Genomic DNA, 17,336 nt, shown 5'->3' with positions numbered 1-17,336 from the left:
TTTGTCATTCTCTTATGAGGCTATAGCTTGATGAGATCATTGCCTTCTGCTATCAGTCATCAGGATCTGTATTTTATGTTAAAAATTAATCTCTCTCCCATTTGGCAAGGGCCTTGGACATAATTAAACGGAGACCATTGTAAAGCTGATTGTCTTCCAGTACGTTGGATGAAAGATCACTGAAACCTTTTTCTAATAGACAGGATTTTCTTTTTATAATGTACGTATTTTACAAAAAGTACTATCTTTGTGGCTTGATGGACACAGGGGAAGCTCAAAAGTATAAGCCTGAAGATTATTTTCTAATGAAAATCAAGAAAGATTAAAATTCATAGTCCTTACCAAGACCTATTTAAGATCTTTTAATCTTCTTTTATTGTTAGGCATTTTTGTTGTAGATATTTATGTGCCTGCTTAACTTTAAATAAAATGAACAGCCCAGCTGAAATTAACTGCCAATGTTTATAACTAACTGTGTGCAAAAGTCTGTCCCAGACTGAATGAACCCTATCAAAGATAGGGAGCAGAACGTTTATTTCTAGTTGAGCTAGCTTTTACTCTAAGAGCCTTGTATCTTAGTGCAAAGAAAACTTAATATGGGATCTCACTGGGAAGACCATTTTCTCCCTTTCCAAACATGTCAAAGCTCTTATTTTTATTCTTCAGGGTGAAAGTATCAAATTCTAGAAGGCATCGATTGTCCCATTTGTAGCTTGTTTGTGAGACCCATTGCACACAAATGAAAGTGTGCGGAAGACAGTGTGTGACCCACATATCAGTATTGGGGTCTGTTTTCAGTAAGAAAGAAGGGTTCATAGGACAGGATAGCAGGGAGAGCAGCCGTAACCCCACTGTTATGCCTTCTTTCACATGACTGAGTCTGAGTGGAAGCTTTGCATTTTCTTTTTTTTTCTCCCCTCTTAAAGTTTCCGTAAGGATATGAAATCTGGCTTAGAGCAACCATCTGTTTCTCATTTGTTCCTAGAGAATTTCAGTTAATTGTTGTTCCCAGTTTGTGTTGCCTCATAAGCTCAAAAAATCTTTCTCTTTATACAGGTTGAGCCTTAATGAGTTAACTATTTACAGGAATTTGACTAGGAGTGTATTTTCATATAGTTTGTATGCTATAATCAGTGTACTCAGTATAGCTTGAAAAAGTTGTATTATCTCATGTTATTCCTCTGAAAATAAATGATAGTTTACCAATCAGTCCTCTGTAGGTAGCATATTTTGCACTAAGCATTCCAGCAGGAATGTTGATTCTGTGATGGTCGCTGGCATAGACCTTGATCAATGTGGAATGAACAAATGTGTGGCTGCTGTGGTTTGTAGTTCCCTCCCATGAATCGCCATGAAGTAACTTAGGAACAAGAAAACCAGTTCCCAGTCCTTGTTTGCTTAATCTGATCTGCTTTGATTGTTTGCTTGCTTGTTTGTTTGTAAAACTGTTTCACTTATTATGGATTTTACTGGATACATTGTCAACGCACAAATCAGTTTTGGGTCCAGCTGCCTTTCATTACTTGTGTCTATCAGGAAGAAATAAATTGAAAGATAAGATAACCTTGTGCAAATCATTACCTTCAGTGGAAGGTATCATGCTACTTCTGTAAGCATTAACATAACTTAAATTTCCAGGTCCTCTTGGAATTTTCTTAATGTAGGTACTGGATTAAAAATTGATTCCTTCTGTAGTTACTGGTACACTGTCTTGTATAATACAGTGATCTTTCCTTTTTTTGCAGATTACAGAACAGGCCCATGTTTCACACAAGTTAACAACCAGATGTGCCAGGGCCAGCTAACTGGAATTGTTTGCACAAAAACCCTCTGTTGTGCAACCATTGGGCGTGCATGGGGTCACCCCTGTGAAATGTGCCCTGCTCAGCCTCAGCCATGCCGTCGTGGCTTTATCCCTAATATTCGCACTGGAGCATGTCAAGGTAAGCCTTCTGGTTTAAATTGTGCATGACTGTTTTGTTGCTGATACGCATCTCGAAAACCTTGCGTCTACTTAAAACAAAATCATTGTTTTCTTTGTGTGTGTTGTGTGTCTTACTTTTGATAAAATATGGATATGCTTTGCTGCTTCCAGATTTTAACTAGTGAACACATAGAACAAAACGCAAGTGCCTGGAAAAAATGAATGCCAATCGAGAAGTCATAAATACAGAGCATGAAAAGGTCAGAATGCCTGTTGAGCACAGATATCAGATACCGCAGTACAGCACCAATCAGGCACAGGCTTACGTTGCTTTAGCCCTTAACTAATATATACTTCATCCATTCTACTGAAAAATTCACTGTTTTTTCTACTGAATTGTTTTCTTTCTGAAGTGGTTGGGAGTTATTATATAGATAATTTTTTTTTTTAGTTCTATCATTTAGATAAAGCACATAGTGAACCTTCTAGGTGGTCTGTTTGGACTATTTGTACAAGGCTAGAAAAAATGCATGAGTAAGGAAGGACTACAGTCTTCTGTGTTTCGATTCATAAAATGTTGGAGAAATGGGAAAGCCTTCTTGCCTTATCCAATATCTTTTTCCGTGATGTGAAGAGACTTGCTGCTCCTCCTTTCTGTTGTTACTGCAATTTGCCTATCCTGAAAGATATGTTCTGCTGTAGCTGCTTGGCTAAATTGCAATAACGGAGGATACTAGGGCTCTCGAAGGAGAATGTACTACTTTTCTGTTACAGACTGGTGCACATGGTCAGTTTGCAGGCTGTGTTGTCTTAGAACCTTCCCAAGAAGCAATGGAAACCAAGTAGGTGCCGCGGTCAGACCCTATGCCATTAGCTACCCCCTGAAGGAATAAGGTTCAAAGTCTGAGGTACAACAGTCTGTTGTTGCGTTGACGAGTGCGCACACTCCACCTTGTTTGAGCAAGAGGGCATCTAGCGCCAGTCTGTTTTGTAGTATCATCTTGGTGGTGGCTTGCAATTGTGTGTTGACCAACGTGAAGGCTGTTCTGGCGCTATTGGCCAGACGTCCCAGTTGGACGAGGCTATCTTCGATAATGTTGGTCTTAATGTTGCTATCTGGAATAAACCAGTTAGCCACCCATCCTGTCATTTCATCTGTGACCCACATTTATTTCTTCCCAAGGAAGTGTTTCTCACTCTATCCGATAGTTCTGCCCAGTTAAGGGGTGCAACATATGGGGCATCCATTTCCTAGGACAAAATAGAATGGTACCTAGGGTGCAGGTGGCTGGCATTTTCCCAGGTTTCATTTTTCTACCAATTAAAGTTGGGATAGGCATATTTATCACTGCACAGCCATACATCCCTGGGGGTGTCCGTACCACCATGGAAGCATTCTTTTCCCACATGAATAAAGCTTCATGTATAGTATGAGACCAGAGGACCCACTTCTCTTGAGGTGGGTCAATGAGTTAAAACTCTTAGACCTTAGAGTAATGCACTGCATGGGCCCACTTAGATTTCATTTTCCTCCTAAGTGGATGTATCAGGGAACATTTTGTATTTGAAACCAAGGAATTTGAAATGAGCGTGGGAGTCGCTGTTTTAGTGCTTCTAAATTGAACCACTCAATGTCCCACAGAATACCATTGCATGTTTTGCCTGAGTGTGTCATATCACAATCTTGCATTGTATAGGAGATAGAGATGTTAGGCTTTGGTGCATTAAAGTAGGTTAAATTAAATCCACTACTTGGGGTGGCCCAATCCCAGTCCCAAGTATGGGTGGTGGTGTTGGTGGTCCAGCCATCTACCCCTTCCAGGCAGCTTTCACTGTCATTTAGGCTCAAGCACATGCAACCTGAAGCTAGAGGTATACAACACACCTGGACACCTTCAGTGGTATTGAGGGGAACAGCTGTTTTGGAAATGTTTGCTATTAATTCTGATATGGCAATGCCTGAGCCATAAAGGTGTAAAGGCAAGTTCTTAGCTGATGTCGGAGTGGCAATACAGGCAGAAAACAGACCGTCATTAATGTCCACATCTCGCGCAAAATCCATTCCCATTTTCAAGACTACATTACTTTTAAGCCCTCCCTGAAGCATCTGTCTGTGGGGCTGCGTTGATGGCCGTCAGGAAAAAGAGGCCAAGCCACTTAATATTGGCATCGTTCAGGCATCTGTGACGCTACTCAAAATGCAGCTGGTTGGCCACATCCTACCAGCAGCAACCCTACAGCAAGCTCTTCATAATAGAGCCTGGTCTAGCCTGCCACTGGGGGTAGTGTCATTTGCTGCCTCCGTCTTAGAGGTATGGTGCTGCACGCCGAACAGCTGCACCAAAAGTTCAGAAAACCTACAGGAACCCGAACTGACCCAGTCACTAGGGGCAAATCTGCCTGCTCCCTCTAGTAAGTCAATTAACACCACCCAGTATTCCCACTGTGCTGGCAATGGGGCTTCAGCAGAATACAAGAACTGTGTACCATACAAGTGAACCAAATTAGGCCGTTTTGAGTCGTGAATTGATCCCTGACATTCCTGGAGAACAGAAAAGAAAACGGTCTCCACGGTGAAAGCCTGGACGGTTACCCCTGGATCCACTTTTGGGGAATTTTTAGGGTCTTGCTGTCAGGAGTCTGAATATTCCAGATGTTATTATGCATGCTCAAAAGGAGGCCTTGCTTAAGTCCCTCGGTGGAGTGGTTAAAAGATACTGCTTGCCCAATCTGCAGGTCTCGAGGCACTCCCGGGGGAGTCGACAGGTTCGACAAGGGCAGTCCAGGCGGAAAAGCCTTGCCAATTGGTTGGCCGCGTGTGCCCCAGTGGAAACTTATTTTGGCCAGCGCTGTCCACAAGTGTCCCATTCAGGCTTGTGGAGCTGTAGAGCTTGTTTTAGGTCAGGAACAAAAGAAACTTTAACTTGGCAATGTCTTTTCATCAGGAAGGTGCAACACCACCCAGGCAGTGAACACACTGAGAGGTTGGCCGCCCACTCCTTGAACATGAACGCATGCACGGGGAGAGATACCCGAGGTTGCCATTAAGGCAGAGGGAAAACAAGAAAGTTGGACTCCAGTGTCAATCAAACATCTTACAGGGAACATATTAGGGCCCAGGCCGATAATGACATGTGGACCCCCCCGTGGTGTTCCACTTGAAAAGTTTAAGCTGCCATACCCGGAACACCAGACAGGGTATGGGCACTACTAGTTTTCCACCAGTGGGGCAGTAGCACGCCAAATGGCGTCTAGAGCCTCTCTGGCATCTTTATAAAATGGGTTGGCGGACAGGTGGTCTGCATCCTTGCCACGCCGGCCGGCTTCACGGACAGCTTGGACCATGGCCCCTAAAACTGCTAGTGTGTTTCTTATGCATTCATTCTAGTGACAAACCTACGTCTAAACCTTCCCTCCACCGTCTGGTTCTGAGGTCTTTCTCATCTCTTGTCTTGAGGATTTAACCTGAGGTCCCACAGGACCTTGTTTGAGAGTTCTGGCCTCTTTCAGGGATTTTGGTCAGGTGACATCTTCATTGCACCCTATCGTTTTAGCCTTTTCTGTTAGTTGGTTTATGAACAATCCCCAATTGTTTTGCCTGTTTTGCATTGCATGGGCGGTACTAATTAAGATTAATTTAAGGCTGGGTCCGAACCTTTGTATGAGCAGTCCCAATTTATCTAGGATCAGGATCAGATACAATGGTGAGTCTGAGGCTTCCCCATCATTATTGTGTCCCCTTTGATCAACAAACTGTTCAACAGCCAACTGCAGTCATCCGTTAGCTAATTCCTGAGCAGAGCGAGCACGAATACACAGTTGTTCTCCTCGCTCCAGTTTAGGGACACCTCCCTGCCCAATAGGCAGCTTGGGTGGTCAGGGAACAGAGCGCTCCTGGACGTGTGCTGAGAAAGATGCCATCTCCCCAGCCTCCCGCCTGAGCTTCCTCTTGATCGAAAACTATTCGATCACCTCCCATCTCATGAACTCGTTTGACCCACTTGATTGGAGACTCATCAGGCCGTTTAGCAAACTCCCTCTTTACTTGGCCAGATCAAAGTGGGGAAAAGCAGTGGTCCGGCAGGTCTTGTCCCGGGCAGGTCTCCTGTCTGTCCCCCCACTTATCTCATGTTTGATAATGGGGAAGACTCCTTGTGCGGCATCATCACCATCATCTGGCCAGTCACCTGGCTCCTCATCGGGGTCATTCCAAATGTCCCCGTCCCGGTGCTTGGGATCTCGTATTAGGGCCCACACTTTCAGGGCATCCACAGTCCCGCCCTGTTTCTCCAAGTTAGCACTGACCATCTGTGCTACTTTATCATCTAATCTGTTCTCATTTTCTCTGTTTCTGGAAAGTTAGACCTTGCATCATCAGCTGCATCTCTTGCCTTTCTCCTTCTCTTGTAACCTTTCAATTTGGGCAAGCAGTTCTTTTTTTCTTCCCATCGCTTCTTTTCATTACAATCGGCATGATAGCATGCACCCAACATCTTACAGATGATGCCTTTACCTGTCCCATCTTTAACTTCTCCCTGTGCCAGGTCCGTGTGGCTTTTCACCTTGTCCCACTCAGACCAGCGGTCTCGGACCTAAGCATTGTCAAACCGGGGCTGGGGGGAATCCCATGCTTACCCCAAATAAACCCCTACCCTGTTATCCTCAGACCCTGCTCGCTGCACCATTTGCCCTCTGCCGCTATCTACCCCTTGAAGGAGCAAGGTTCCGAGGTACCAAGTGAGGTGTATTAGGAAAGACGCTTATTAAGTGGCTAACAGTTACACCACTCTGCGTGTGGGGGCTATTCTGCTTCTATTCCAAATTTCCTTATAATCCACTTAATAGGTACCACTCAGTTCCCAGGAAAGTGTCCTTACCTGACGTCCCAAGTGAGAGGAGACCACCAAGGCGTGGGAGCGCTCGAATCCGCCTCTCGGGGAGCAATTCATACACCCTTCCTCGCGGTGCCTGTGCTCGCTGCCTAGCGGTGACGCTCCGCTGCTGCCGGGCCGGCGCGGCCCCCGCAGGAGGGAGGGCCCGACCCCGGCTGAAGCAGGGCCCGACCCCGGCCCAAAGCAAGGCCCGACCCCGGCCCAAAGCAGGGCCCGACCCCGGCCCAAAGCAAGGCCCGACCCCGGCCCAAAGCAGGGCCCGACCCCGGCCCAAAGCAAGGCCCGACCTGGCCCAAAGCAAGGCCCGACCCCGGCCCAAAGCAGGGCCCGACCCCGGCCCAAAGCAAGGTCCGACCCGGCCGAAGCAGGGCCCGACCCCGGCCCAAAGCAAGGCCCGACCTGGCCCAAAGCAGGGCCTAACCCCGGCGCAAAGCAAGGTCCGACCCGGCCGAAGCAGGGCCCGACCCCGGCCCAAAGCAGGGCCTGACCCTGGCCAAAGCAGGGCCCCTCCACCTGGGTCATCTTCCCGCAGAGCGTTACATCTGTTAACAGTGCAGAGTAAGGTTGGTATCTGGGCCGAAATCAGATGCTGTAAATCAACACAGTTCTTTGAGTGCTGATTATGATCTGTATAATGAAATAAATTAGCAAAGAGAGCAAAATCCTTTTTGATCAACCAATTCCCAGTCAATCTGGGGAGAAACAGAGGTTCAAACAATTTTGCGTCGCAGATTTTCTTTGGTTTTGTTTGTTTTCTGATTTCACAAAGCATCTGTGTGCTTTTCTGTCTCTGTCTATCCGAATCTTACGGCTTCCAAAATCCCTGTGAGACAGCACGGTCGGGGTACTGCAGGCATCGCGTACCTAAGCAGGTCTCTGTGACAGAGTTAAGATCTTTCTTACAACGTGGTAAAGTTGACTAAAATGATCTGCTCTATATTTTTATATAGGTGATTCCCTGTAGTGGTGGAGAACTTTCTACTGTAATTCCCTATTTACAAAACAACAAAAAGCACACAGTGGTAGGATTTGTTTGTGTGTATGTATGTGTTAGCAAGAATTTGTGTTAGGAAATTCAGAAAAAGGGCTTTGACAGTGTATCCCATAAGGTGTTGATGTACGGGCTGGATGAGCAGACAGCGAGGTGGATGGAAAGCTGACTGAATGGCCGGGCCCAAAGGGTGGTGATGAGCAGCGCCAAGTCTGGTTGGAGGCCAGTGACTAGTACTGTACTCCAGGGGTTGATACTGGGTCCAGTTTCATTTAGCATCTTCATTAATGGGCTGGATGATGGGGCAGAGCATCCCCTCAGCAAGTTTACAGATGGCACCAAACTAGGAGGGGTGGCCGATATGCCAGAGGGTCGTGCTGCAATCCAGGGGGACCTCGACAGGCTGGAGAAATGGGCTGACAGGAAGCTCATTTAAAATGCTTAGATTAGTTTTAAGGGACAATAAATCCCTTCGGTTTTCTTTATTTCAAATATTTGCTTTCCTGTTTTTCTGTGCTTACACTGCTTAAAGCATCCAAATTATACTAAGGAGAAATATTTGATGACGCTTTTCCTTATATGTCAGAAATAGGCCTCTGTCTGTGTATAACACCTTACGTTTTACTGTTCATCTTGAAGTGATCAGTATGTTTTAGACATTCTTTTCACAACAGTGTCATAAACAGAAACAGCGTACTGAAGACATGCACGTTGGTTACAATCTCCAAGTCAAACTCCTTTGTATGACAAAAACATTGGCCAGATACAATGAATTCTTAAAACTTCTTTGCCAAACTGATCCTGGCATAGCTTCTGGGGCTTCATTTAAGTTATGTGAGAGATCAGTAGAGCTCTTTAGCACTGGTGCCCACAATACTGTGTTTTCTTTTTCTGCCAGCTTATTCTGTGTGGCAAATATTTTTAAGTTATATAGTTAACCTCATTGCTGAATTCCACTGGGAAGCATAGAAACAATGTGGTAGTCTACTTTGTGTGATGGGTGAACAAAGGAATTTTAAACAGACATATTTTTTGCTACATTTTTGGCATATTATTACTGTATAGGAAGATCTGATAGTATTTATGTCAGCAGGAGTTAGCACGTGATGTTACAAGATGATGGTAAGGCACAAACAGATGAAGAAAAGTTAGATTTTCTGTGTGGAAAAGGAGAGACGAAGAATTTCTTTGTTCCACAAAGTCATTGCCTTTACTTCCAACAGTTGAGACAGTCCCTTTTAAGCTCTGAGTACTGGTAATTTCTCCTGACCTAAGTTCTGTGGTGTTTACAAGTTGATAGCATGTTGTCTGCTCTGCCCTAAATTATCAGACCATTCTACTGGAGGAAGGGACTGGATATAGCACTTGACACTGTGGAGACGCTCTTTACCTTTCCAAACTCCATAATCTACATAATCTGTAGAAATAAACTGCAGGATTTTGCTACAGCTAGGTATGAAAATTTTAGAAAAAAGCGATACAGCAGTTTTATTCACAGGGGGTCAAAAAAACCTCCAACAACCAACCTCGGTTGAAGTAGAAACTCTAGGAGGGAGCCAAGGGGTATGCTGAACAGACAAATTGGGACTGACGTACTTGCTACTACACTGCAATACTGCAAGGAAATATAATCAATTCTTAAAATTTCTGTGCCAAACTCATCCTGGCAGAGAAAGGTGAATGGAGAGTTTAATCCAAATAGAAGAAGTAAAGAGTGGTAGATCTGTGAGTTGTGCATAGACAGAAGCTGCAATAATGATAACAGCTATGACTGCCCAGAGGTAAACCGTGAAGAAGAAAATAAAGGGGCCAAGATGGAGCTCTGGGGGGGTGCTACTAAAATTTTAACGAGAGAGGAGTATTAGCAGTTCAGGAAACAGTTGTTCTCCAAGTGTGATAACTCCTATCTGAGGAGGCTTCACTTCACAAAATACAAAGGTCAGATGAGATGGGCATGAAATATTTTCTCTGAGGGTTTTAGAAACAAATACAGGGATCTGGCTAATGCTTTTCAATGCTTTTCTTTCCGCTGATGACATCAAATTTACAGAGACACTTATTAAAGGAACACAAAACTCCTTGGTATTCAGTAAAACTGTATTTTTGTTACATACCGATTAGACCAGACTCACTCAGTCCACAGTTTGAATGCTTGTCATTTTTGAAGTGAATGCTTACATCAGCAGATAGCCTAGTTCGGGAGCTGATACGAAGAAGTTGAAATCAATAGAACGTGCAAGCCTTACTATTGGGAAATAGGTCATAATTTCAATATGCGTTAGATGTCAGAGTGTGACAAGATTTAGCTACTGAGTATGAAGTTGCTCCTACTCTTCACAGGATGTACATGTTGCAATCTTAGTGTATCTTAAATTGCTCTTTAACACCTTTTCAGGATGAATAAGTTTTCCGAGTAATGTGCTTGTATAGAACATTATGGTAGTATTGTTATTTCATTATTAACATGAACAGCTTTTAAAAAATTAGAAAAGCAAAACCAATCAAAATTCGAATTGGTTTGGTTTTTTTTTTCCCCCTCAACAGTTTCTATTCAGTCATTGCTTAAACAGGAACTGTAGCTGTTCAGACATCCCTCTTCTCAAGAATTCAGTCAGGAAGAACGTAAATATTCCACTTGAAAGTACTTTATTGCAGTTGCTACACGGCCTTAGGAATAGTGTAATGGCAGAAATCCCATGTTGGACGTTTTCTCAGTTCCTCCCTGCATTCCTCAGCAGTCCATTTCTCAGCTACACCCTTTCCCTTCGGACAGTTAATTTTTTGCACTAAGGAGAGAAAAATAGTCCCAGCTGAATAGCTTTTGAAAATATGAAGGTTCTTCTTCCTGCCTCCATTGCTGACGTTGTTAAGTATGTATAGCCATTACAGGAGATAATATCCCAAAAAATCTGTTCTATAGTAGGAATATCCTGTACTGAAAACTAGAGCCACTGACGTGGACTGGACAAAAGAGAAAAGACAGATGAAGGTTCAAATTCACAATGAAGAGTGATAGATGATAATTTTTGGATAATCTAGTGGTTGGAATTAATGTGTCTGGTTTACTGACAGTATTAACAGTGTCATCTAAGATCCCATCCTGCTGTCATGAAAATAAGGATTAAAACAGGAAAAAAAAAGCTTAGTATTATTTCTGTTGTATGTTTGTATTTGTAGTATTTCTTTATCTAGGATGCAGAGGGAGAACCAATAGTTTTCCATTATATTGATGACCAGTTCACTTCCTAGTTCCCACATGCCAAATCCATTGCAAAGAAACTCCCAATACGTATTATAGGTAAAATTCAAGAGAAAATTTGTATTTGGGTAATTGTTACTACTACCATTGTAAATAAAAAGTGCACTTTCCAAAATTTGTGTATAAAATCTGAGAGGATTTATTTTTCCTGAGCTTTTTGGTTCTTCAGAGTTTTTTGAGAAACAGTCCACTCATCAGAAGGGGAAGCCGAATTTGGCTCTATTTTCAAAGGTACATGTTTAAAGTTAGCTCTGCAAATCCCGCAGGCATTTTGCAGAGAAAACTCTGCAAAAGCAAAGAACCTTTTTTTCACTTGCCAGATATTATCAAGCTTATGAACACATGGAAACATTTTACCTAATTTGTAGCATATTGAACCTCTGTATATGAACTGTATCTAAAGAGTTATTCATCTAATTTTCTGTTTATGGCAAAAATTTTATTGTGTTAATGTGGTTGGGGTTTAAAAGCATGAGTAAATGGATAATTAATAATGCTAAAACTTCTGTGTGGCTTAGCCTGACTCTCAAAGATATAAAAAGTAAATAAAAATATGCTTCATTTCTAATTTGTTGTATTTTCAGATAAAATAGTCTTATATCTTAAAATGGCGTTTAGGAAGCAATTAATAAAATACGTCCTTTTAGGAAAATACTTTTGTCCTTTCTGACTTCTCTCAGTTCCAAAGCACGAATGATATATTAAAACAAACTTGGGTTTTCATCAAAAGGTGATACTGACCAAAAAAAAGCATCAGGCTTGTAGTGTGTATATATGTTTTTAAGCTAACACTGAAGTTGAATATACTTACTCCTTCTACATTTGAATATGTCTTAGAATAGTTAACATCTAAGCCCTCGCAAATTAAGATTGATATTAGCACAGAAAAGCAGGACAGTGTACATGATACTATTTGTGTTTTCTTCACTGGACAAGCACTATACTGTGTTGCATAATTGGGATCGGCTTTTCAAACTTCAGCAGAGCTTGACATTTATTTGTCCTTTTAAAGGATTGGATTTTAAATTATTCAATTTCATAGGATTGGAATTGGAAGAAATGAATGGAATCAATAGTTCTTAACATTTTGTTCACTTCAAGGCTTCAGTGATACCTTTTCTGTTTCTGGAAAGTATTCATTTCTGGCTGCTACTGCCACTAATTTACTATTACTTGACATGTTTGGCTTACAAAACTGTGAAAGATATACAGTGGTTATTTTTAACCACTGATCTGCTGACACAGTTGGCTTAATTTAAATGAGCATTAATAAATGACACACGGCACAGGCATACTGCATGTGATGAATGCATTTTGAGGCCCAAGGGTCAAAAGACAAACACCATATTAGTTTTACTCAGAAGGGAGCTACTAGGTGGGCTGGATGTGAATAAATGATGGAACCCATCTTCTGTCTAGATGTTGCTAAATCGTGTCCAAATTCCTTAAAACAATTCAGAGACGAAAAGTTTGCTTTCCAGGTAAACTAGATTGCACCAAACACTAGTTATTTAGAAGAAAAATGCTTGCAGAAAGTTTATGCCTCTCATAAAGTCCTTAATCCATTTACAATCTAACTGTTGCTTTTGGACATGGTACTGTGCTGACTAAATCAGCACAGATTCAGGAACTACATGCAAACTTCTCCAGCAAATGGACTTACAACCAAGTCCAGTAGTTTAAAAAAAAAAAATTGTCTTCTTCCTTGACAATGAGCAATTATACCTGCTTAAATGAAAAAGCGGGTGAACGGAGAAGGCATATATCACAGGTTTTATCTATAACACAAACATGAGGAGTAACAAAAACCGAGGAAGTATTATAATCCACAGGCTCAGGTGGAATTTCGGTGTCTTGTAAGGGCTTCGAGATAATGAACATCCTCCTGAAAAGGAGTACTGTATTATACTATTACTATGTTTGTCCTACCCCATCTGTATCTCGCTGTTCTGTACAGTCATAGTGGCAAAGAGCTGGCTGTGGAAGGGAAAGGGTAGAGAGAAAGAAAACATGAATGTGAAGAGGAAAGAGATGCTTTCTTCTGCATCTTAAATAAAGTTTACCAGCTGCTTCATTTAATAATGCATGCAAGCTAACAGGAAAGCCGACTGAAAGTGGAAAATAGGGTAATGGTTAAGATTCTTTGTTTATTTGGCACTAATGAAAAATTTGGGGAAAAAAAGATGAAAAATATTTTTCCTAAATGCTCTAAAAATATAATAATCTTAAATAGGTATTTTAATCATAGTGGAGAAAGGAGTGAAATAAAATTGTGGTTTTTTTAGAATAGGCACTATATTGCTTTAACTCTATAATTGAATTCCATACTTAATTGTAATCCAAGAAGAGAAAATAGTATGAAATTGACCTCTGCACAGAGGAAACTCTTTGGAAGCTGTGTGGCTCCCTTTTCTACAACCTGCAAAAGACAGTTTCCTTTATTTCTGTTTCACAGTGTGGAGAGCTAAGAAAATCAGTTGTTTTTTGCCTCTTCTGTGGAAGGGCAAAATGATTGACAAGAGATATTACCTGAAATCTCACAGAAGAGCTTCTGCCGGTTTTGGAACAAAACTTCCAAGCCTTCTCTCTTATATGAACATTTGGCTGCATGCAAAATTTTGTTGTGAAGGAATTAGTACGGTTTTTTAATTCTGAACTCTCTGGTAGCTATAGATTAACTGAACTTTTAAAAAGAGCTACTAAGAAGCTAAATACCACATATCAGATGTATATCATGCCTGTTCTCTCTTGTGTACAAAGAATTTCAGTCTGCTTTAGCACTGGTTATTTCATAGAGGCCTCTATGATCCTTGGTATTACTCTAACTGCCCATTTGCACTTACACATTGAGTCATGTGATAGTTTTGTATAAAAACCTGCAGAAATACAAGATGTTTTATGTATAAACAAACAAAAGTGGGAAACAAAAATCCCAACACAATTTGAACTGGAAATAGTACATAATAAAATACAACAGGAAGTTACTGAAAGTAAGATGTGAAGCAAAAACAGCAATATGTTTACTAAGAGCATTTATGTAACTGACAGTCGAGCCTAAAGAAATCTATGAAAGTCTAGTACTACTTATTACTTCAGTAAATAAAGTTATGCAGATCATTAGCCACACAACTTATCACGGCTGTATAGCACCTATTTTCTATTGACTTGAGTAGTTTGACTTCTGTCCAGAAAGAATATCCTGCAAGAATTATCATATCTTGTTAAGGTAGACAGGAGGGTAGTCCATATGTACAGGTAGAGATCCTTTCAAAACAAGAATCTGTGTTTTTTAATTAATATATAAGGAACAATCTGAGGGCATGGGATATCAACAGTAAGTTGTACGGATTTGACTTAAGTGCACTTCTTAAATATTTAAAGCTATGTATGTGAGTTGTAAGGCAATACATGTAATACATTTTGAGCTTATACGGAATCGAATACAACACGCATGAAGGTCTGAGTCACGTTACTGCTGTAATTGCCATATCTTACGTGGGTGCTGAAGTGGAGGAATGTGCTGGGGTTTGCTATGGTAATTTTTAAGAATAATTTCAGAGCTCTCTGTCTATCAGCAAAAGCCATGATGAAATTTTGTATCTTATGTCAAGTAATCCTTCTTTTTTGTCTTTGTAGATGTTGATGAATGCCAGGCTATCCCTGGAGTCTGCCAAGGAGGAAACTGCATTAATACAGTAGGTTCGTACGAGTGCAAGTGTCCTGCTGGTCACAAACAGAATGAGGCAACTCAAAAATGTGATGGTAAGTGATGTTGTCAGAGAATATACCTAAAAAGTGGTTAAGTAAAGCATTAGAGTGCTTCAGTAATGGAAGAAAAGGTTCTGAATAGTTGCAGTGTCTGATCTGAACACACATAACATCATTGTAATGTGCTTTTTGTTTCTTCTTCACAGCATCATCTGTTTCTACTTTGCTGTTCATATTTTGCATTAGAAGTTTTTTTCTGTCTGACTCATGTGGGTAAAGACAGTGTTCATCCTGTTTCAAAATTTAGAACTATTGATAAAGAGTGCATCCATGAGCAGCATATAACCGCAACTGAGTTATTCACATTTTGTTTGTTTTCTCAAAAATGTCCAAAATATTCTAGTACAGGTGGGTATTTTCAGCCTACTGACTACAGTGTGAAAAGCAAACGTGACAGTTTTGGTAATGGATGTAAGAAATTACTGCTATGCACATTTTTTGTTGTAGAGCCTGGGTAAGTAAAATGCATTGGAAATGTCCTTCTTTTTCAGATGGAAAATCAAATAGACCATGTTTAGTAGGCGTAGTTTAATAAACGTAGACCATGTTTATTCAGTAAACATGTTGATATAATGAAGAGCAGCAATTCTGTATAGTTTAAAATAATGCGATAGAAAATTGCTGAGTTTTTGTGGGTTTGATGAAGACTTTACTGATTTGAGAGAATTTGCCATGCCTTGGAAAGAAATCTGAACTCTCAAACTTCATCACAGCTGGTGGGTACCTTCATATTCAAGTTACACAGATAAGAGGACTGCTTGTTCAAGGCTTTGGTTTGTGATTAGGCAGCAATTTAAGTATATTACCAAATTACATTATACCTAGTATTCAGTTACAAACAAACACAAGATTTGTAGCCAATTTTGGAAGTCGTCTCAGAGTTTTCCTTAGTTTTGCCTACAATACAGAATTCGCAGAGAAATTAAGTAATACAATCAGTTTGAAAATCACATTTTATAAGTGACAATGTTGCATCTGGTGTTGTTGCAAGTAAGACTGAAGAGTAAGTAAAAAAAAAATCCAAAGATATTTTTCTCTGGTCTTGTCCTCCACCTTCGTCTGTTTTTTAATGTTTATTAGTTTCAATTTCTGCTCAGTACACAATGATATTCCTGTCATGAGTTTTTCTAGGACAGACCTGGCTATATCTTGTTAAAACCTTCCAAGAAACAATTTGCAAGAAATAGAGCTGCAACTATAGAAATATTGCTTTTCTTATCACACTTGAGGAGAAACAGAAGCAGCATGTGCGCCTGTGTATCTACCTAACTGTATTCAAGGGTGTGCTGATAGGTATCCAGTATATGCACAGAAGTTTAGGGCTCTGCAGGGAGCAATCACGTTCACAGGTAAAGCAGATCCATTTGAACCATTTTAAAAGTAAGGGAACACCAGGGAACTTGCTGAGACACCAGCAAAAAGAATTTCCCCATACCTTGAAGACAATAGAACAGTAGAAGAGTTGTAGAGCAATAGAACAGAATGGCATCTCCACAGCCTTCTGCAGGATCAAGGGAGAAACCAGAAGACACCAAGTGGCATGAGGAATCCTACAAAAGAAGATGACCGAAAGGGAAGTTTGTAATCAGAGCCACTTTCCTTGGGAGAATTAAACCCAAGGCATTTCATCTACCCTGTGCTTTGTGACAACCTGTGACGAACAGGGCTAAGCATAAAGTGCGCAGCACATCCTAGTAAAATCTTTCATTTGTTGTGGGAGACAGAATGGGAATGTAACCATAGACAAGAAGTAGTGGGATTTTTATTACTAGGGAGGCGAACAGGCAGGAGTGGGTAGGATACATGAGATTTGTAGACTCTCAGTGAGGCATCAGCATACAGGAAGGAGAATAGTAATTAGAAAAAGAGGAAGAGGGCAGGGTGCTTTGTTTTCCCTTCACAAGAGCCCTCCTTTGGACTCTACCCATGGTGGAAAAAGTAGAAAAAAGGTAACTGAGACCACGTATCCACCGCTTCTGCTGTTTTTAGAAAAGGACATCATGCTTGTTAGCTTGTGATGCTTTACTTGGCTGCTTTCTCCTCTTCACCTATGTGGAAGGAAGCCCAAAGGATGAAGCATCCCTTTCCATTCATTGCTAACTGCAGAAACCCAGCTGCTGTTGGAATTGCTTGCCGCTCGATCACTGTCTCTTAAAATTATAACTTCCTTTTTATTTCCTTATAGAGTAGTGGTGGCAAGGGGTGCGGGGGTATTAGTAATAGATGAATCAGAACACAAAGTATGAAGATGTATAATAACAATCCAACACTACCTGCTTTTTTCTGATAACGAACTCTAATCATTTGGAAAGGTAAATTGGCAGATATCATTAACAATTATATGCAACTTAGTTTATGACTGAGTTTATATAACAATGTCTGGCACTACTATCAGGTCAGACATGGTGCCATACTGATGTGGATATGTAACTTGCGCACCAAAGCTAGTTTGTATCCTACCAGCCCAGACCACAGGCACAGTAAACTTAACAGCTACCTGTA

General features: G+C 41.1%; 1 protein-coding gene across 2 annotated transcripts in view; it reads left to right on the top strand.

Annotated features, from left to right (window-relative positions):
• Positions 1-17,336, top strand: part of FBN2 (fibrillin 2) — a 184,239-nt gene that overhangs the window by 38,213 nt on the left and 128,690 nt on the right. For both annotated transcript variants that reach the window (XM_075136377.1, XM_075136376.1), the window contains exons 6-7: positions 1,746-1,943; positions 14,703-14,828. In XM_075136377.1, the coding sequence (XP_074992478.1) occupies positions 1,746-1,943; positions 14,703-14,828 (324 nt within the window). The remainder of the gene's footprint in view (positions 1-1,745; positions 1,944-14,702; positions 14,829-17,336) is intronic.

This window comes from Calonectris borealis, chromosome Z (assembly GCF_964195595.1).
Source record: "Calonectris borealis chromosome Z, bCalBor7.hap1.2, whole genome shotgun sequence".
In the NCBI taxonomy this organism is placed as follows: Eukaryota; Metazoa; Chordata; class Aves; order Procellariiformes; family Procellariidae; genus Calonectris; species Calonectris borealis.
Note: the sequence above shows the minus strand (reverse complement) of the source record. Positions and strands in the feature narration are given on the sequence as shown.